The sequence below is a fragment of the Dicentrarchus labrax genome, unplaced genomic scaffold (assembly GCF_905237075.1).
Source record: "Dicentrarchus labrax unplaced genomic scaffold, dlabrax2021, whole genome shotgun sequence".
NCBI classification, from domain to species: Eukaryota; Metazoa; Chordata; class Actinopteri; family Moronidae; genus Dicentrarchus; species Dicentrarchus labrax.
In genome coordinates, this window is record NW_026136702.1 from 25,641,302 (window position 1) to 25,659,759 (window position 18,458).

Here is an 18,458-nt window from a genome sequence, read left to right on the forward strand (position 1 = left end):
CTTGCACACTGATGGTCTCCCTAAGTGTTTTAACTTATTTTACATAATTAGAACTGTGTGGGTAGGTGTGCTTGATTGACAACCCTTATCTTATTACAGCTGTTAAGTGTTTTAAAATTGTATCATTCTTATTGGTTCATGAAGTTTGGAGATTTCATGTAATTTTGCTCACCTCTTCCCAACTTCAACCTGAAGGCCTAATCAGCCAAATTAAGTGAAAACATTCTACAGATGTGTTAGGCATAAGCATGAGTAGTTAGTCTTTCAATATAAGAGTTAAATAGCATATTTGACTTACTGCTGGGCCAACTGGTCCTGGAGGTCCTGGGGGACCATAGATCTAAACACACAAAAATAAGGTTTTAATAAAAAAATATTGTTATAAATCATACAACATGCTCTACTTTACTATGAAGTGCAGTAATCAGACCTGTGGGTTAATGACTGACCCTTACCATTTCAGACCTTCCTCCTTCTCCATGCTCGCCTTTAGGACCCTGTGACAATAGATGGCAAAGACACAAGTTTGATGATATATTTCTTCATCAGACAAATTATTGAGTGAAATTAAGTGAATGAAAAATGAGACAACACAACACTCTTCAGCATTCAGGGGTGAATACAAAATGTATTCCTCTGTTCCCCCTTTGCCAGGTCAGATGCTGCATCCAGAAAGATGCAGCCTGAGGGGCACCATTGCGTACCATTGCACCAGGTAATCCAATAGAGCCAGGGACCCCTGTAGCCCCCTTTTCACCCGTAGGGCCATCTAAACCCTACAGAACAAGGAAGGGGAGATAGGGATCACAATAACAGCGGAGCATTTCAATTTAGGGACCAATGAATTGATCTTCATGTTAGAATCAAACCATAAAAGGCCATTGAGAAAGTTGTTTTTTGTTACCCTATTAGTATTCACTACCAAAACTTTATACCAATCTGCACCAGGGGCAGTATACCTCTGTGAATTGGTTTCTTCTTTTTTGTATTTTAAATGAAAAATGAAAAATTGTTCTATTTTATTCTTTTGTGTCAGCAATGGAAAAAAAATATTAATAATTAATAATAATGATAATAAAATAATCCAACAGTGTACAGTGTCCTTGTAGTACGCTTGAGTAGAAGATTTGGGTAGTTCTTCCATCACTGATCATCCTCCCGCAGGCTCACCCATGTATTCCCATAAAACAGCAAGTAAGAGGGGTCCATAAAACTTGATAACTTGTTCATATTGTTATAATACAAAATCATTTGTTAACTGCCTGTTGTGTTTTGTGTGTTCTCATTTCAAATACAAAAAAGGGTAAAACAATTTAGCACACTTAAAATGCGGCAACCGATGCAACTTGTTTTAACAACCCAATATCCATTTTCTTAGCTGTACAGAGATATTGGAGTCAGGGACGCAATGCTGCCCATCCTACTTCAAAATCAAGCCAACAAACAAAGAAACAAAACAAGATATATAAGCAAGAGTAAAACAAATGTCTCCCTTAATAGGCCATAGCTGCATATAGGTATGAAGTAACAGTGGGCTAAAAAATAGCCTAGCCCTTTATATGGGGGCACATTTGGGATCTATACCACAGTGAAGTTAAAGTTAATTCCTGGTGTCTCTTCCAAGCTAGTGAGTCTCTAATTAGATAATAAGAGGGCAGCTGGAAAAACCAAGGCCTTCCCTCTGGATAATGACAGATGTGGGACTCTGGCTTTGGTCAGGGAACCCCAGGCAGTGATGTGATGCGGTGTGGTGTGTGCTTAACACAGTCACTCACAGGTGATCCAGAAGGACCCATGTCCCCCTTGTCTCCCTTGGGTCCTGCGAAGCCCATGACACCACCCTCCCCTCTGGGACCTTCAGGACCAGCTGGGCCTGCAGGACCAGGCTCTCCAGGCTTCCCTCTGGGTCCCTGAAAACACAAGAGGTCTCATCACTCCTATATATTTGTCATCGCAGTCAATCGACTTCTCTCATAATGTGTATTCATGTAACAATCAAACTGCCCAGTTAGTAATATGGAGTACTAATAACTAAGTATTACCTTCTCTCCGTCCAGTCCTGGAGCACCTGGTAGACCCACTTCACCCTGAGAACACACCAAGGCTGGATTACCAACTAAGCAAAGCAGGCAACTACCCCGGTGGCCAAGTCTCTCAGGGGTAATAATAAAATAAATGCCAGGTGACCTACAACTCAATACTGTCTGAACACTGCTTAGACACTGAGGAGCACTGAAGCTGCTGCTCTGCTAACATGCTGCTCATGCTACGCCTTTGCAATGGCAACTAAGGCATGCCCTGCATTATTACCTAATCCTCTGGCTGTGTCTTTAAAGGGGACCTATGTCAAGATCTAACACCTGCATTATTTTAGTTTTTATACTCATATATCATGCATAATCCTGAATACATTTGTATTTGATCAAATGACCACAAAATGTATACGTATTTTTCATTTTGACATGAAATATTAGGGTAAACACAGGTGTTACCAAAGATACTAATCAAGCTTCCGTTCCATTCAGGTTGCTGCTATTGTGCATATTGGCTCACTGGAATGGCTGTGCTACACTAAATGAGACAGCGCCTTAATTAGTGTCTTTGATTACATCAATATACAATTACTATTAGCCCTACCCCTAACCCAATGTCAAAACGGCTTCTGTCAAAAAGGTTTACAGTGGCTCATCTTTAAAATCCAGTGTGTACATAACATCAAAATGTTCCCTACCTTGGTGCCAGGGAGTCCAGGGACCCCTGGAGGTCCAGGTAATCCAGGGGGGCCCTAGGAGGAAAAAAGATCACGTCATTTGATAGACTTTCAAAAGGTAGATTTTGCATGTGCCTTGATAGACCCTAGACAGTACTTACCATCAGGGGTATGTTGCGAATATCCTGTGGAGGAATATTTATGGTTAACAATAATCTTTATTTCATTCTTTACTTTTTCTACGTCTAAGAAAAGTGCATCTCAATACATACATTTTCATTGTTCTGGATTTCAGCTTTTCCTGGCTCCCCAGTTGGGCCTGGTGGACCCTATAAAGAGAAAAAGACAATTTTTAAACTTAATCATGGACATAACTGCATTTCGTTGTCTAGTACTTGTACTTGTGCAATGACAAAAAAGTTGAATCTAATCTAATCTAATCTAATCATAAATTGGATATTTTTTGTATCACATGATAATATTTGAAACATGTTATGGGTCTGCCATGAGTGCTATGAGTCTGTCATGACTTACTCTTGGTCCAGCAGGGCCTTCGAGACCTGCTTCCCCCTAAAGGATAAATGAAGGTATAACACTCAGATTCTCCATAAACATTCTCAACTTGTATTGTGATTTAGAAAGTAGTCTTCTCATGAAAAAGTAATTTAATAATATTATATTTTCTTACCTTGTCTCCATTTTCGCCTTTGTCACCCTGTAAGAGGAATAGCATATAGATTTTGTTGAAGTGTTACTGAATAATCTGGATGGTGGCATTGCTGTACACATACAGTATGTGCAGGTATCTATCCACTGATCAGTTTGGACTATTTAATTTTACCTTAGGTCCTGTTAGGCCTGGCAGTCCTGGTGAACCTGGGTCTCCTTTAATTGCCTGGGCTGTAATGCTCGGCTCTCCCTTCTCACCCTGCCGTACATAGAGAAAAAAGTGTTAGCTTACTTGAGTAAAACGTGTTACTATTAAGCAGACCAATATCAATATCAAATAGGGTTTGACTAATAAATACAGATTTTTCATGTCCAATATCATCAATGTTGCTGTCAATTTTGTATCACTATTTCTTTATATCTAAATAAGAAAATCTTTTCTATCACAAAAACCCTTGTGATCAAAACTCTGATGATGCAGTACCTTACCATTACTGAATAATCTAATGAATAGATCAAATAGAACTTCATTATATATTTGACAATGTAGAGGTTAACAAATAATAGCCAGTCAATACAAGGCCACTAGGAGCCTCATATATTGGCGTAGTAAAATAATGTCCACGTCCATATGATTACATGGAATGCAAATTGTTACTTTATTTTAAAGAAAGAAATCTACATCAGCAAGCAGCATTTGATTAGGGCATAAAAGTCCATTTGACCCTGGGAAATAATAGTTTAATTCAAGTAATCTTGACTCAGTGTCCCCTTACTAGCCTTTTCCAGCTTTCATCTGCATCTCACTACCTTCATCAGTGAAATAAGTTTGCTCAGTTGACATGGAGATAGCTCAGTTGTCACCATTTGTCTAAATCTGCACCTAGTCCTGTCTTTAGGGTGCACCAGCAGAGATGGAAGGTGTAACTACTACTTGTAACTTTCCATGACAACTGAGCACACTCAATCTGCTGATGGAGACTGTGAGATGTAGTTGTAGAAAGTTAGTAAGCTAGAAAGACGACTTAAGTTAAGATTATTATGTCAAACAACATTTAAATTCCCACAGATCACGGCATGAATAGTTTCAGAATTAATCAAAGAAAGCCTATGTGAGTGTTGTTAGAAATGACTGACAAATGGTTTGGTAAGGTTTGTAGAGAACAACAATTAAGAGTTAGCCAGCCCAGTTGTGAACTAGTCATTAAGGCTGGGTAATTATACCATCCATTATAAAGACTACAGCACTCCAACAAGCATCAGGCGTGAAGCACAGCTAACGGCACAGGAAACACATTAATTGGAGCTTTGGCCAATCACAAACACAAAACACTGATGTGATGAATATCCGATATTGTCCAGTTACAAGAGGAATAAGGATGACTGACAGAAACACAACCCAACAGTTAGGATGCTCATTCCATTCCAGGCCTACCCTGTAGCCCCTCTTGCCAGGGATGCCAGGGGTACCAGGGATGCCAGCCTGGCCCTTTACAGTGGAAGAAAGACATTTATGACCGACTGATCTGATTGGGTATGTAATAACTGCCACACACACTGGTCAGTAAATAACTTTACCTTAAACCCAGGAGTGCCAGGGAAACCTGGCTCTCCCTACAATGGCCAAGGTGGTGTACAGGTCGAAGATGGCGGAAAGGGAAAAAAAGGACAGTTGATGTACCTTGTAGTTTTTTCTTAAAGATGTTGAAAAATGCATGCATCTAGAAAGCAATTATAAATAGATAGATTACTGAATGTGCATACTGCGCACAGGTCAAGGGACCCGAGGGGTCGGGGGGTCTCTGGGTGTATGAAGTGACAATCAATATTTCTTGTTGAAAAGTCAATCAAATGACATGCAATACATGCAAAACAACCACAGAGACTAAAACAACTAAAAACAGATTAAAAACAATTTCAATTAAATTCAATTCAATTTTATTTGTATAGCGCCAATTCATAACAGAAGTTATCTCAGGACACTTTTCAAATAGAGCAGGTCTAGTCCGAACTCCTTATAACATTATTTACAGAGACCCAACAGTTCCCACCATGAGCAAGCACTTGGCGATGGGGGCAAGGAAAAATTGCCTTTTCAGAGGCAGAAACCTTGGCAAAGAACAACTACACAGTGATGCGAAAAATTACCAAGAGACACAAAATTACTACAAATGAGACATCTGAGTCAATTCTGTATTTTATGAGAGAGGTTAAAGCACAAAACGGCAAAATGCAAAACTGCAAAACAACTCTTTCAGTCTGGGTGTTTTTTCCTATAGGAGGATTTAGGTGCAAGAGGCTCATTGTCTCAAAATCTGTATGTAAAACATAGAATGTAAAAGTATAAAGTGAAATTAAAAACTGTAACTGATTAGCATCCGTCACGTGCCTACCAAAGCATGTTGAACTCTCTGAAATTGGTTGTTAAAAATAAAAAGGAAAACATGTTTGAGTAATTTAGTTCATCTGTGCAATTGCTCCTCTTTTCAGATTAATGAATGGATGGTTTAAAGATGATGTACAGTAACAGCTGTGACCACACAAGCACAGACACGGCTGGCTGGTGGAGAGAGTTCCTGCGATACTGTTTGCCCCAGTGAAAACGCTATGCTGTCAACGGTTTGTCTGATAATGCTTTAACATAATTGCTCATGTTGTAAAGAGAGGATAATAGTTTATCACAGAAGACTCTGAAAATACGTGCATAGCAACATGTAAAAGGGAAAGAGACAATGCAGGAATAATTTAAACAAGCTCCTTCAAATTAGCTTTAAAAGACTTTTATTAGAAAGACAAAATAGTGAATATTTCGTATGCATCAGTGAAATTCTGTTGACTAACCCTCATTCTTGTCTCACTGGCATTTCAAGTTCCTATACCAAGAAGTTAAAATCTTAAAAACAGTTTTGGGGTTTTGGAGACCACTAAAGAGCAGGGCAACACTGGTTCTAATGCTTCCATTTCAATTTCTAGCAGTCACTTTGGTAATATATAAAAGCCAAGTTGTGTGCACTTTTGTCTGTGTTGAGGCTGTGGCTATTTTCTAGGAGCCACAATGCACCAGAAATTATTAACTGCAATGGATTATGCTCATTATCATACAGTTCTGACCTGCTTAACCCATGAATACTGTGCAGAAAATGTCAGTTTCTTCATCCAAGGATACAAATTTACAAAATTATAGAATACAGTAAGTGCAAGTAAACCAGCACATATCAAAAAGTACATTTCCCATTCAATTTGAATTTGAAAACTAAAGCTAATGTGTACAGGCAACATGGTCTCACAGGCAGCCTGGTCAGTGGCCCTTCGCTTCAAACAATGTCGGTACCTCAAAGCCATATTTGACAACTTAAGGACGAGCTGACACAGTTGTCGTTCAGAGATTTAAATGTGACTGACTTTGACTTGAGAAATACAACATACTCCAACTGGTATAGCTACTGATAACACTGCTATTGCTGAAGCTGCTACTACTACTGACATTATAACACATTCAAACATTCCTACTTGCTTCTTAATTAACTTTTCTTATACCATCCAGCAACCATTGAGACAATACAAAAAGCATTCATTCTCTGATATTGTTATAACTGTAAACTGGAAAGTTATTTTCCAAGCCTATGTTCTAATCACACATATTCAGAGTATGGTGTCACTAGGGATACACTTTTTACACTTGTGTCGATTGTAAGGTAGAGATGGAAAGGACCGCATCAGGACAGAGTGCCTACTCACATACATGAGTTTGTGGTCAGATAAAAGCATTGCTGGACCTCTATCAGCCCTGCTACCCTCAGGAGGACCTGGGTGGTGATGGATCTAAACATTCAGAGGGGTTCATTAGAGACGCTCCCCAACAACCAACTGCCCCTAACAGGAAACAACACCTCCCTTTGATCTACAATTGCACCTATCAGCTTGTAGCAGTCCTCTAGTCGCCTCATAGGTTTGTCAACCATGTTTCTATTTTAACATCTCTCTCAATGACACACAGTGGGTGTTGGCCCATATGGATCTGTAACATTAGCATGCCATGTCACGGCCTTCCCACTTCAGAGGACAAGTACAAAGAGGAATGAATTTGAGTCAGTCACCCTCACAGAACTGTAATCGTTGTGATGCTGCAGGATCACTTGTTATCATTCTGTTTGTGCTGCAGCCAAGTCTTCCTGTCACACTCCGTCTTAGTGCACGGACGCAGTGAAGCTACGACTCACCGCCAGGGATTCTATAATGACTTACATGTACAAGTGCGCTTTCCATGTGTACAATAAACAGTGAAATTGTATACTTGGTAACAGATGGACAGGATTAGACTAAGACCAATATATCAGCATGTTGATACAAAGCTCTGATAAAAAAGAGACACCTTAATGGTCCAGTGTGTAACATTTAGGATGATCTATTGGCAGAAATGCTATATAATATTTATAGGTTTGTTTTCATTAGTGAATAATCACCTGAAAGTATAATTGCTATGTTTTTGTTAATCTAGAATAGGTTTTTTTATCTACAGAGGAAGTGGGTTACTTTCCATTGAGTCCGCTGTGTTTAACTGCTATGTTTCTACAGTAGGCCAGAACAGACAATACAGATATCACTAGATCCTACACACAGGACTTTAAAAATTGACACCAAATGCTAAAAATATTGGGGTTGTTGCTCATGGGGTGTCCCAAAGAGAAATTGAATCATCTTCTGGGGACTATAAATGTTTGCTATCTTGCTCAGTAACAAAGTGTAACATGGACAACCCAACCTTGTCGCCATTGTGTTCTGATCAGTGCAGGAGTTTCAGGTTTCTCAAACAAGGCTATGCCTTTCTATAATTAGCTTACACAACAGTGAAAATAGACAAAGATCCATTCATTGAGAGGAATCACTTTTGTTAATTTTTCTTTTTCCAGTTTGCTTATAGAGAGACAAAAGAAGCATACAGATATGGTCACTGTGAAGAATAATACAGTGAATAGAATGAGGTAGGTGATTGGAGAAATTAATTGCCACCTTCCACGCTCTGCTTATAATATTTCCTCCAGCTGGGTAGCTCATTGTCTTTCATTTGTGGTGAAAGGAAAAAGGCAGAGATACTTTTTCATTCAGTCAAAGAAGTGCGACTGTTGGCACACACTATCCTTTGTCATGAAATCCACTCTCTCTATCGTCGTCTGTTGCTGCTGTCAGTTCCCACAGGGAAAGTAAAATCAAAGCCGCTTTTAAAGACAGAGCTTTTTAGGTCAGTCTAAAGCAAGGCAGTAGAGTATTTCAGCACAGTGACAGATGGGACAAGGTCCTGAGGTGATAGTTGTGTCTGCTTCCTTCATGGCTAGACATAGGCCTGCTGCCTGCTGGGAGCTTTGGAACCAAAGAGGTCTAGAGAAGTCATCATTTGTGGTCGGCACCATGCAGATATTAATGGTTATTGTGTATACCACAAAACCCCTACCTCTACCCCATTTATTTCACTCTGGCACAAGGCACCAGCTCTCTGAGATTATATATAGAACAGATATCCCCTGGGTTGATGGAAGCCTCAACTCCTCAGGCGACCTAACAGGATCTAACATTGAAGGATCAGCCTGCAAAAGCACTTTCTCTTTATTATTAAAAAATGAAAGCCTTTCCAGATCGCTGTTTCCTTTGGATTGCAGCGAAAAATCACTTCCCTTGAAGTTTTCCGCTTTTTACTTTTTCTTCCTCTTCCCCCCATCTGTCCATTTGTGAGGCTTAATGGAGAAAACACACATTCACATGGCTGCGACTGCTACTTCCATGCTACTACGGCCAAAGAATAACTGCTGTAGGTGCTGGAGTCCATCAGAGTAGCAGTACAGAAATGAGAGAAATTCACTAATTGAATATGAGACACAATTTCACTCAGACAAACAAAAAAAGATACACAACTTGTTATAGTGTCCATAGATCCTCCCAGATTCTGTGCAGGCCTGGAGTGGCCAGAGAGAATATATATATCAAGGCCACATTTTACTATATCAAACACTCGATATGCTATTGCACACAAGATACAATTGGTTCCCACATTTTGATTAATTGGTTCCTAGTTTTTGATTAATTTGTGGCTACAAAATACAACTCATTCCCACATTCTGATTAATTAGTGGCCACAAGATACAATTTGTTCCCATTTTTTAGTTAATTTATGTGCACAACGATAAGATAAGCACAACGGCCCAATCTTTCTCCCTGAACATGAAATGCATTGCAGTGTAATTTTTTTGGTTTAATCCTTAATTGTCAGTGTACCGTTGATGCAATTCTTAACACATAATACTTCTGGGAAAAGGCTGGTCTGTTGTGCTAGGTCTCTTTTTTTTTTTTCTTGTTGGCCTATGTATTTTTTCCTTAATTTGGCCACTCTAGGGCTAATCCTGAAAACTGGACCAGAATCTTAATCACAAGGAGGATAACTGTTTCATAGGGTATGTACGAACTGATGTTAGCTGAGTGTAGTCTGCTTAAAAGTGGAAAGATGTATTAAATCAATGAATTAGAGGGACCGATGGTAGCATTTGGAAAATAAAGAAGCTAAAAAATAGACCCTCGAGGTGCTCCATCGCTCAAACAGCTTTACCAGACACCAAATAGGCGAGTTGAACCACCATGACAAAAAATAAATAACTACAAAGTACACATGCTTAGTATTCCTTCTTGCCAAATAAAGCCTCTGAGAGCACATCTGAAAATAAAGCGGTGCTAATGACCATGTTATTTATTATATTACAAAGCCATTACAGTATAAGAGTCAGAATTGGATTGGAGGATTGGATTTAAATTTAATGATGGATTTCAGGTTTTTTGTGTTCAAAGACAGACAGCAGCTCTGCCAGTGTTACAAACTTTTGAAGAGCCTTCCCACTTCAATCATCCAGACCCCAGCTGCAACGTCTGTAATCTTGCCATTCATGAATAGACCTCGACATGCCACACACACACATACACACAACTCCATGCTTGACTCTGACTCTACCTTCTCTCCCCTCTCTCCTGGGAAACCCCTCTTTCCTTCATCTCCCTACAGAGTGGATGGAAACATTTCAACCAGGGCAAAATCAAAAGACGAGCAAAGGCTCAGGGAAAAAAAAGGGAGTGCTCCTTCTTTACATGGAACTGACAGGAGGAGATCTACACGTTTAGAGATGACATCAGGAGCCTTCTATCATGTTGATCCCTGGACAGTGGTTGCCTTGTAAAGACATTACACAGTAGCCAGTGGAGAGGTGATTTCTCATCCTGGCAGCGCGAGCAAGGCGACATGACATGGAGACCTAAAGTTTGCTCTGGATACAGGCTGAATGATCATGTTTTCAGTTAAAGGTTTATAATACAGGAATGAAACTGCCCATTCACAAAAAATTGCAAATGGTAGGGCTACCATAACCATAGCCTGAACCCTAGCTCTAGTGTTAGGGTTGTAACCCTAACCGTTTATTTGCTAAATGAGGTGTCTCTACATTGAACTACAGGGGACAACTCCCAAACCTAGATCATGATTAAGTCAGCAAGAAGATTCTGTGTGAGCAAACTGGGTACCCGGGTATCTGATCTATCTATATCTTCTATTCTCCCCAAAGAACTGACGGGCTGGGTAGACAATTATTCTCTTGTCTCCACAAGTGAAAAGCTAAAACAGAACAGGGCCGCAGACGATACCAAGGTCAGGTTGTTAATATAATTGGACAGAAATTGGAATAGTTACACGTTTCCAAAAGTTCCAACTCATTACTAGCTTTTTCTGGAGCTTTAAACCATATTGCCTTCGTAGCCTATCACTTTCTTGACCGTGACAAATGAAAAGGTAAAAAAATCTTACCTTAATTCCTTGGTCTCCTTTAACCCCCTGTGAAACAAAGCAGAGATAAATACTGTAAGTATAACAACTGATAACAATCACAGTAGTCCACTAGATGGAGCACAAGTTCCTCTATAAGCCTTATAATAAGCAGTGACGACTGTGACCAAGGCCTTAAAGAATGGATGTGTAAACTCAAGGAGTAGTTTGCATCTAAGAAGTTATCTAATGCCTGTTGTGCAACCTCCAGAAAAACAGCCAGATAACAGTTCCTGCAAACCCTTCTGTCCTCACACTGACCTTCAGCTCTGTAGCCTGATGTGCTCATAAAGCTAATGGCAGAAAACAGAAACAGGATTCTGGGCTGATTTCAGGGAAAAAACAAAAAAGCAAGATGGAAGAATGGTTGCAGTTGAAGTTTACAAGGACATAATCTGCAAATAAGCTCACAGAAGGTTTTTCCAGAAAACATAGAGGCTTTGGGAAAAATCACTTTCACAGAAAGTCATGTAGATATCTACTGTGGTTTTGTTGTGACAGCAGTTTGCTGAGATGACTAACATAGTTTACTTTAGCTCTAGTGGAGTTTAGTGGAAGGGGAAAAGTATGAACCATAGACTGTATGCTTAAAAATGGACATAGTCTCTGTTACGTCACCCATAGGTTTGTGAAGAGACTTTGTGCCATCTTGGTAGTTTTGGCTCACTCAAAGTGGCCATGCCCTTAATAACTTTAAGCCTTAATATAATTTAAATGGATAAGTTCTATAAAAATCCACCCCCTGTACGGTGGCCATGAACGGAAAAATTAGCTATAGAGACCAAAACAGTTTTTTGTACCAGGCTGTAAACGTGTTTATTTCTGCTATAAAGTTGGGCATTTTAAAATGGAGATTGATTTCTGGAGCCAGCCTCAAGTGGCCATTAGAGGAACTGCAGTTTTTGGCACTTCCATGTTGGCTTCAGTTGCAGCCACTTGGTATAAACATATGGATTATTGAACATACACATCTTTACACTTAATTAATTACTTAGTCTTGAAACTAAGCAGTTTGCAGTTGAGTTTTCAAAGCATCAACATAAGTTTGAAGGCACTACTGTTTTTATCAAAATAGAAAAATCTTGAATCTCTACAATGTATCAAATAACTGTGTATTGTGAAAGGTGTCTCATATAAAACCATCCAGAATCCAGAATCATCACTATCTCTGCAGTACTGACCTCTCCACTTACATAGAGACATGCCCATGTACCGTGTGTGGTAGTGTTGTATTTAAACGTTGGGTTCATCCAAGTTAACATTTTATCATTCCGAGTAGACACCTATTAGATCTTAACTGGATAACAGGTAAAAAATAACATTTAGATTTTTCTCCTAGTCTTTGGTAGCAAATATGGCATAACATACAAAATGCTGAGGTCACAAATGGGACTAACAGTTCACATTAGTTATACAGAGCTTTTTAGCCTCTTTTAGCTGAATGTTTTGCTGCTGCTTTGTGTGAAAAAGCATTGATAAAACCATTGTGCACTAACTGCACGACTAGCTGTTTGAACATTAGCCATGTTTACTTCTAAATGTATCGCAAAGTTTAATAGAATTTTGAGTAAAAAAACAAATTAATGCCTATTTCCATCCGTTAAGTGATTATTGGGAATTTGTTCAGTGAGTTAGGCAGCAGGTGGCGCCAGTTCTGCAGTTGGAAAACCAGAAGAAGAGGGTGCAAAAAGATGATGTCAAAAGAGCGTCAATGAAAGTTCAAATGGTGAAAACAATGCAAAAACAGGATGGAAATACGACATTTCTGTGAATTTTATATATTAATTAGATCTTTTTTAAAGAAAAGGCAAAAACCACCAAGCCAGCATAAAATCTTTTTTGCAAATTTTGCCATTTACATCTGACTTCTCTAATTAGATACTTCAAAATGCACATACAATCCATTGATGTGAATGTGTCTATAGTGCTAAACAACCAGCTATATAACAGTGAGCTAAGAGGAGAGTGAATATTGGACCTATTTATCAGTTGGCCTGTAACAAACTCCAAATGAACGCTAATGTTGTGTCTCTGTGTCTGCTGTGTGTTATTTATCCTCCTCAGATCACTCACGTAGCCTCCTTCCTTCTATAATTCCACTCCTACAAGTGAGTGAAATTTGATCGTGGTAAAATCATTCCTTCAACTTTAGACATTTTCCAACCATGACGTCCCATCTCAGGCCTGCCACAGATAGCAGATCCTCTTTTCAACTAGCTAACATAATCTTTACTATTCTCTCCTTTTGTCTTGATATTAATTTTAGTTTTTCCCCTCCCTTTTCACATTTTTGGCATCTCTCCTTTTGTCATCTATAATGCCTCAAAAGTTTAGTCTCTTGTAATGCCATATAATGACTTGGATTAGTGTAGAACAGTTGCTGTGTATACAAGTACGTGTGTGTGTCCTCTAGAGGAAGTCTGTTAAGCCATGGAAAAGTGGAGAAGGACAAGCACGTGGAGAGTAGCAGGCATAGCTCGCTTCAAAGCCAAGGTTAGATCCTTTAAGCTGCCATCCACAGTGTGTGCATGTATGTGTGTGCTTTATTCATCCCTGTTTATTCAATACACTAAGGAGACTATTTTTCAATAACCCAACAAACACTTTCCACTGAATAAATGTCAAAACCATAAATGTGGCAGCAGATGTTACCTGCATCATTTTGTGAGGTCAGGGCCTGTGTATTTTTATGATATCAGTTCTAAACAGCTCCCAAAGCTTCAATTAATACTTTTTAAAAACACTTAATATAAATGAAAAATGTGGTGCTTGCAGGGAAGGGCCACATGATGACTAAGAGCTTTCAGCAATCTGAATCAGACAAGTATTCAGACAAGAGCCTGTGAAAACGGCTCTTTGTGTGTCCATGGACAGTGTTTCCCTGCTGAGTCTGACAGTAGGTTTGTTTTCAGGACAAAGCACGGACAAGAAACCTACTCACGACAACCAGGATGAAGATATCCATTTGATTTGACTATGGCTCAAATTATGCTTCTGCATAGCTGCAACCCAGCCAACATGTATATGTGGGCCCCACATGGGAGTCTTAGTTTGGTCACTAATGGGAAACGAGAGCATAGGCTCAGGGTGGGTAACATAAATGGGGCCCATCTGTGTTGCCTAGTTTGGCCCCACCTAACGCCCAGTGTAATCCTGCATAAAGCCCACATACACAATTATGGGGCCATTATGGAACCCACGGAAATTCCCATATAAGGCCCATTTTTTCAGCCCATCTAATACCCACATAGGCCCCACAGACAAATGTTGGCTGGGAAGGATCCATGTTCATGGTATTTTCATTTATTTATCATCTGTCCGTGACAGCAAAGACCACAGAAGATCAATTAAGAGGGCATGAAGCAGCTATCAATGATCCTCAACCTCAGCTACCCTAAATATGCTGGCCAACAGCAACACAAAATCAAAGCTATCTCAAAAGACAAAATTAAACATTAACACATCACCACGATATTTTAAAAACTTTTTTGATATCATGTTAATATGGCTTGTGAGAACAGCCCCAGGTGAGTTGATTATCTCAACTGGTACTCATTGAGTAATGGTAAATGGAATGGTAAATGGACCTGTACTTGTATAGTGCCTTTCTAGTCTTCCGACCCCTTTCACACACATTCACTTAGAGATGGCAAAGTCCATCGAACAGAAACTAACTCATTCATCGGGAGCAATTTGGGGTTCAGTATCTTGCTTAAGGATACTTTGACATGTGGCGGGAGGAGCCAGGGATCGATCCAACAACCTTCCGATTAGTGGACGACCCGCTCCTCCTCTGAGCTGTAATCACACTCGACATGGGTTCGCGAACAAACACAGCAATAGACAGGACGGGCGCCCGGTTAGCTCAGTCGGTAGAGCTGGAGACCCATGTACGCAGCGGCCCGACTTCGAATCTGACCTGCGGCCCTTTGCCGCATGTCATCCCCTCTCTCTCTGCCCCCCTTTCCTGTCTCTCTATCAAATAAAGGCCAAAAAAAGAATTACAAAAAAAAAGAAAAAGAAACAGAAAGGACAACTGGAGCAAACCTTCATGGATGTTTGAAGCAGGCTGAGTTTTGTGTGTGTGGCTGACAAATAAAATGAAGTTGTCTTGATTATTAACCGCTGTTGTTGGATTGTGTACTGAGAGAACCCTCGGTAGTAGCAAGACTTGTGAATGTGTATTAATGACTTTCTGTTCGATGGGCTTTGCCATCACTGAGTGAATGTGTGTGAAAGGGTGAATGTGCCATGTAGTGTAAAAGCGCTTGGAAGTGGTCAGAAAACTAGAAAGGCGCTATACAAGTACAGGTCCATTTACCATTTACTCGCTACACTTACACATATGCTAACATGGTGTAATAATACATAGTCTCTTAAATTAAGTTGATTAGTTAAATTAAGTTTAGGAGCAGGGCCACACCTCAACATCATCTGGTCAATCCCTTCCTGCTCTGTATGCCTTGGTGTTCCACTGTACATATGGCATGTGATTGTTGTATGAAGAAATCTGAGTATATCCTTTTGAGTTTAACCTTTGAGTGAAACACCACAGTTAAACATGAAAAAGTTCTAAAACAAGTAAAAATTGGAATACCGTTGGGCCTTCAGGACCTGGTGGGCCGACATCACCTCGATCACCCTGTAGAGAGACAGAATAAATATTAACACTGACAGATGACAGGAAGGTGACTAACAGCAAGCAAAACAGACAAATAGTTTGTTAAAACTATCCTGATATACTATCAAACCCCTGCTATCATCTTCTCTGCTGTAGAGATAGGTAACTAAACTCTTTGACTTCTGAAAACAAAAAACTGTAGCCAAAGGAAAACAACAAGAAATAAAATACAACTTCCTTCTGCTTCTGCATGAATCCCTGCAGGTACCAGAAAGAACATGATACATAAAAGCTCCACCATTACTGTGGGAAATGTATGTTTATTGCTTTCTATTCACGATACAAAATCCATCAATGGACAGTGTGTACACTAGTTTGTGCACTGGAATGAGGATTTTCCCAGCCAATCTAACCACATCCTGGATCCTATAGACCATATTTTCTTTCAAAAGTGAAATCTAGAAAAGAGCTCACCTTTAGTCCTGGCACACCTGGTTCACCCTAGAGAGATAAAACAAAGTGTGTACATACAAAGCACATATCCAACAATAAATTCAGTGTTTTACACTGACAGCTGTACAGAGAAGCAGGTGGCTGAGGCTTGATTTGAGGGCTTCAAAGTCATGTTTTCCACCCAGATGCTTCTCGTGGCTATAACTGCTCATGCTATCACAAGTGAGAACCGCTTCTGTGAGATTCGGCTTGTTATACAGAGTGAGAGGTGTTTACAGGACTCTGTATGTCTCTCTGACCTCACAATCTACATTCCTCCTATTAAATAATCCATGGCAATTCGAGCATCATGTGGGGATCTGTTCATCCAATCCAAAGGGAATGTGCAGTGTTGTGTAGGTGAATAGTAGTCTGAATTTCAGAGCAGCTGCAAAGAGACCAAGTGGAAAAATCTTGACTTATTCCCTGTTTCGCGTGGTTTGTTTTATTTGGGCTTGAGTGTGTTTGTCCATAAAATAACTCTGGGGTCATCACGAGAGGCCACAGTGATGCTAATCAAGATTTTCAGAATGGTAATGTTTTCTGTTTGGACAAGTAGAGAAATTTGTTTACCTTTAGTCCCGGTAAAAGCTGCAGAATAAACAAAGAAATCACAAAGGAGGTTAATGTCACAGCAACAAACTTTCACTAGTGAGAAATTTCTGGAAAAATAAAGGTAGAAGACTCACTGAACCAAAGCTCACCCTTGGGTCTTTTCCTGGTTTGCCCGGTTCACCAGGCTTGCCCTGTATGAAAAAAGCAGAGACTCACACTGAATCTACAAAACTATCTACGATACCCATTCCATAGCCATTTGAATTTGAAACTATGCCTATATATAATGTGGATATAGAGGCTGCCTGGCAGTAAATGTTTCTCCCACTAAAGTAATTAAAGGTCCAGTGTGTAACATTTAAGAGGATCTATTGTAAAAAATGTAATATAATATTCATAGGTATGTTTGTATTAGTGTATAATCACCTGAAAATAAGAATAGTTGTGTTTCTGTTACCTTAGAATACGAAGATATTTTTATCTACAGATGCTGTGGGTCACCTTACATGTTTCTACAATAGCCCAGAATGGACAAAAGCAAACACTGGGTGGTTGAAGCAAGGCAGTTGCGATCTGCAATTATACCACTAGATGCCACTCAATCCTACACACTGGACTTTTAAATCAAACTAGCACAATAGTAAAGTAAACTTGCATCAGGCCAGTGCTTGCACTGTAAACTTTTCAAAGCCTGAACTTTATTGGTTGTCTAAGTGAAGAGTTGACTGCTGCAGCATGTCCAGATTTTATGGTGTCCCTGAGCAAAGTGAACTTGTGACTCTACCCATTTCCAGTCCAGGCTAATATTTTGAATACTCTTTGTAAGTTTTCACTTCTCTAGAAACAGCCTGAGTTTATAAAGCAGAAATACTGTGTTCCTGTAATGTAAAATGGATGGTAATGTTGGGAAAGAATCCCCTGGGGTTTCTTCCATTTAAAAGTTTTTTTTTTATCCAAATTCAGGGTCTAGGACAAACGGTGTCATATGCTGTAAAAATTGTAAAGCCCCTTGAGGCAAATTGTGACTTGTGATACTGGGTAATATAAATAAAATTGACTTGACTATGAGTTGGCTGTGTGAAGGCTAAAACTGTGCATATATAGTTTTATGAGTTTTTATGACTCCCCAAAAAACCCTTTTAACAGAGAAATGGATGAAAAGAGCCACAGAGGAAAGATTGCTCTCCCAGGAAGGAGAGATATGCAGTAAATATCGAGTGTACAGAACAAACCAACAAAATTTCATAATATACTAATATAATTCTGATGACACAATTTCAAATACATGGAGATCATAAACGACACAGTATGTGAAACGTGGAGGACATTGAACAGTTTGTACAAAACTAAAATGTTGGTAAGTTGGTTAATTAGCAGGTGTAAAAGTACAATTTTAATTGCTAGGTGGACTGGGACTTACTGGTGGGCCACTGGCTCCATTCATGCCTGGAGTCCCTGGGAGTCCGGGGGGCCCTGGAGGTCCTGGGGGTCCCTGCACTCCAGGCTCGCCCTGCTGAGAGACTTTGAGTTACAACCTGCCAAGCTGGAGCGAGTCTCGC

The 18,458-nt window shown here is 39.7% G+C and overlaps 1 protein-coding gene and 1 long non-coding RNA gene across 2 annotated transcripts in view; one reads left to right on the forward strand and one right to left on the reverse strand.

Annotated features, from left to right (window-relative positions):
• The window catches only part of LOC127377137 (uncharacterized), a 417,826-nt gene that overhangs the window by 124,917 nt on the left and 274,451 nt on the right, over positions 1 to 18,458 (forward strand). The window lies entirely within an intron of this gene.
• col13a1 (collagen, type XIII, alpha 1) overlaps positions 1 to 18,458 on the reverse strand; it is a 131,346-nt gene that overhangs the window by 17,810 nt on the left and 95,078 nt on the right. The window contains exons 15-34 of the mRNA XM_051423355.1: positions 18,320 to 18,412; positions 17,034 to 17,090; positions 16,918 to 16,935; positions 16,327 to 16,353; positions 15,829 to 15,873; positions 11,214 to 11,240; positions 10,371 to 10,415; positions 4,958 to 4,993; positions 4,815 to 4,868; positions 3,552 to 3,638; positions 3,399 to 3,425; positions 3,245 to 3,280; positions 2,983 to 3,039; positions 2,872 to 2,895; positions 2,732 to 2,785; positions 2,043 to 2,087; positions 1,776 to 1,910; positions 705 to 776; positions 456 to 497; positions 299 to 340 (exon numbers count right to left, since the gene is read on the reverse strand). Coding sequence (XP_051279315.1) covers positions 299 to 340; positions 456 to 497; positions 705 to 776; positions 1,776 to 1,910; positions 2,043 to 2,087; positions 2,732 to 2,785; positions 2,872 to 2,895; positions 2,983 to 3,039; positions 3,245 to 3,280; positions 3,399 to 3,425; positions 3,552 to 3,638; positions 4,815 to 4,868; positions 4,958 to 4,993; positions 10,371 to 10,415; positions 11,214 to 11,240; positions 15,829 to 15,873; positions 16,327 to 16,353; positions 16,918 to 16,935; positions 17,034 to 17,090; positions 18,320 to 18,412 — 1,023 coding nt within the window. The remainder of the gene's footprint in view (positions 1 to 298; positions 341 to 455; positions 498 to 704; positions 777 to 1,775; positions 1,911 to 2,042; positions 2,088 to 2,731; positions 2,786 to 2,871; positions 2,896 to 2,982; positions 3,040 to 3,244; positions 3,281 to 3,398; positions 3,426 to 3,551; positions 3,639 to 4,814; positions 4,869 to 4,957; positions 4,994 to 10,370; positions 10,416 to 11,213; positions 11,241 to 15,828; positions 15,874 to 16,326; positions 16,354 to 16,917; positions 16,936 to 17,033; positions 17,091 to 18,319; positions 18,413 to 18,458) is intronic.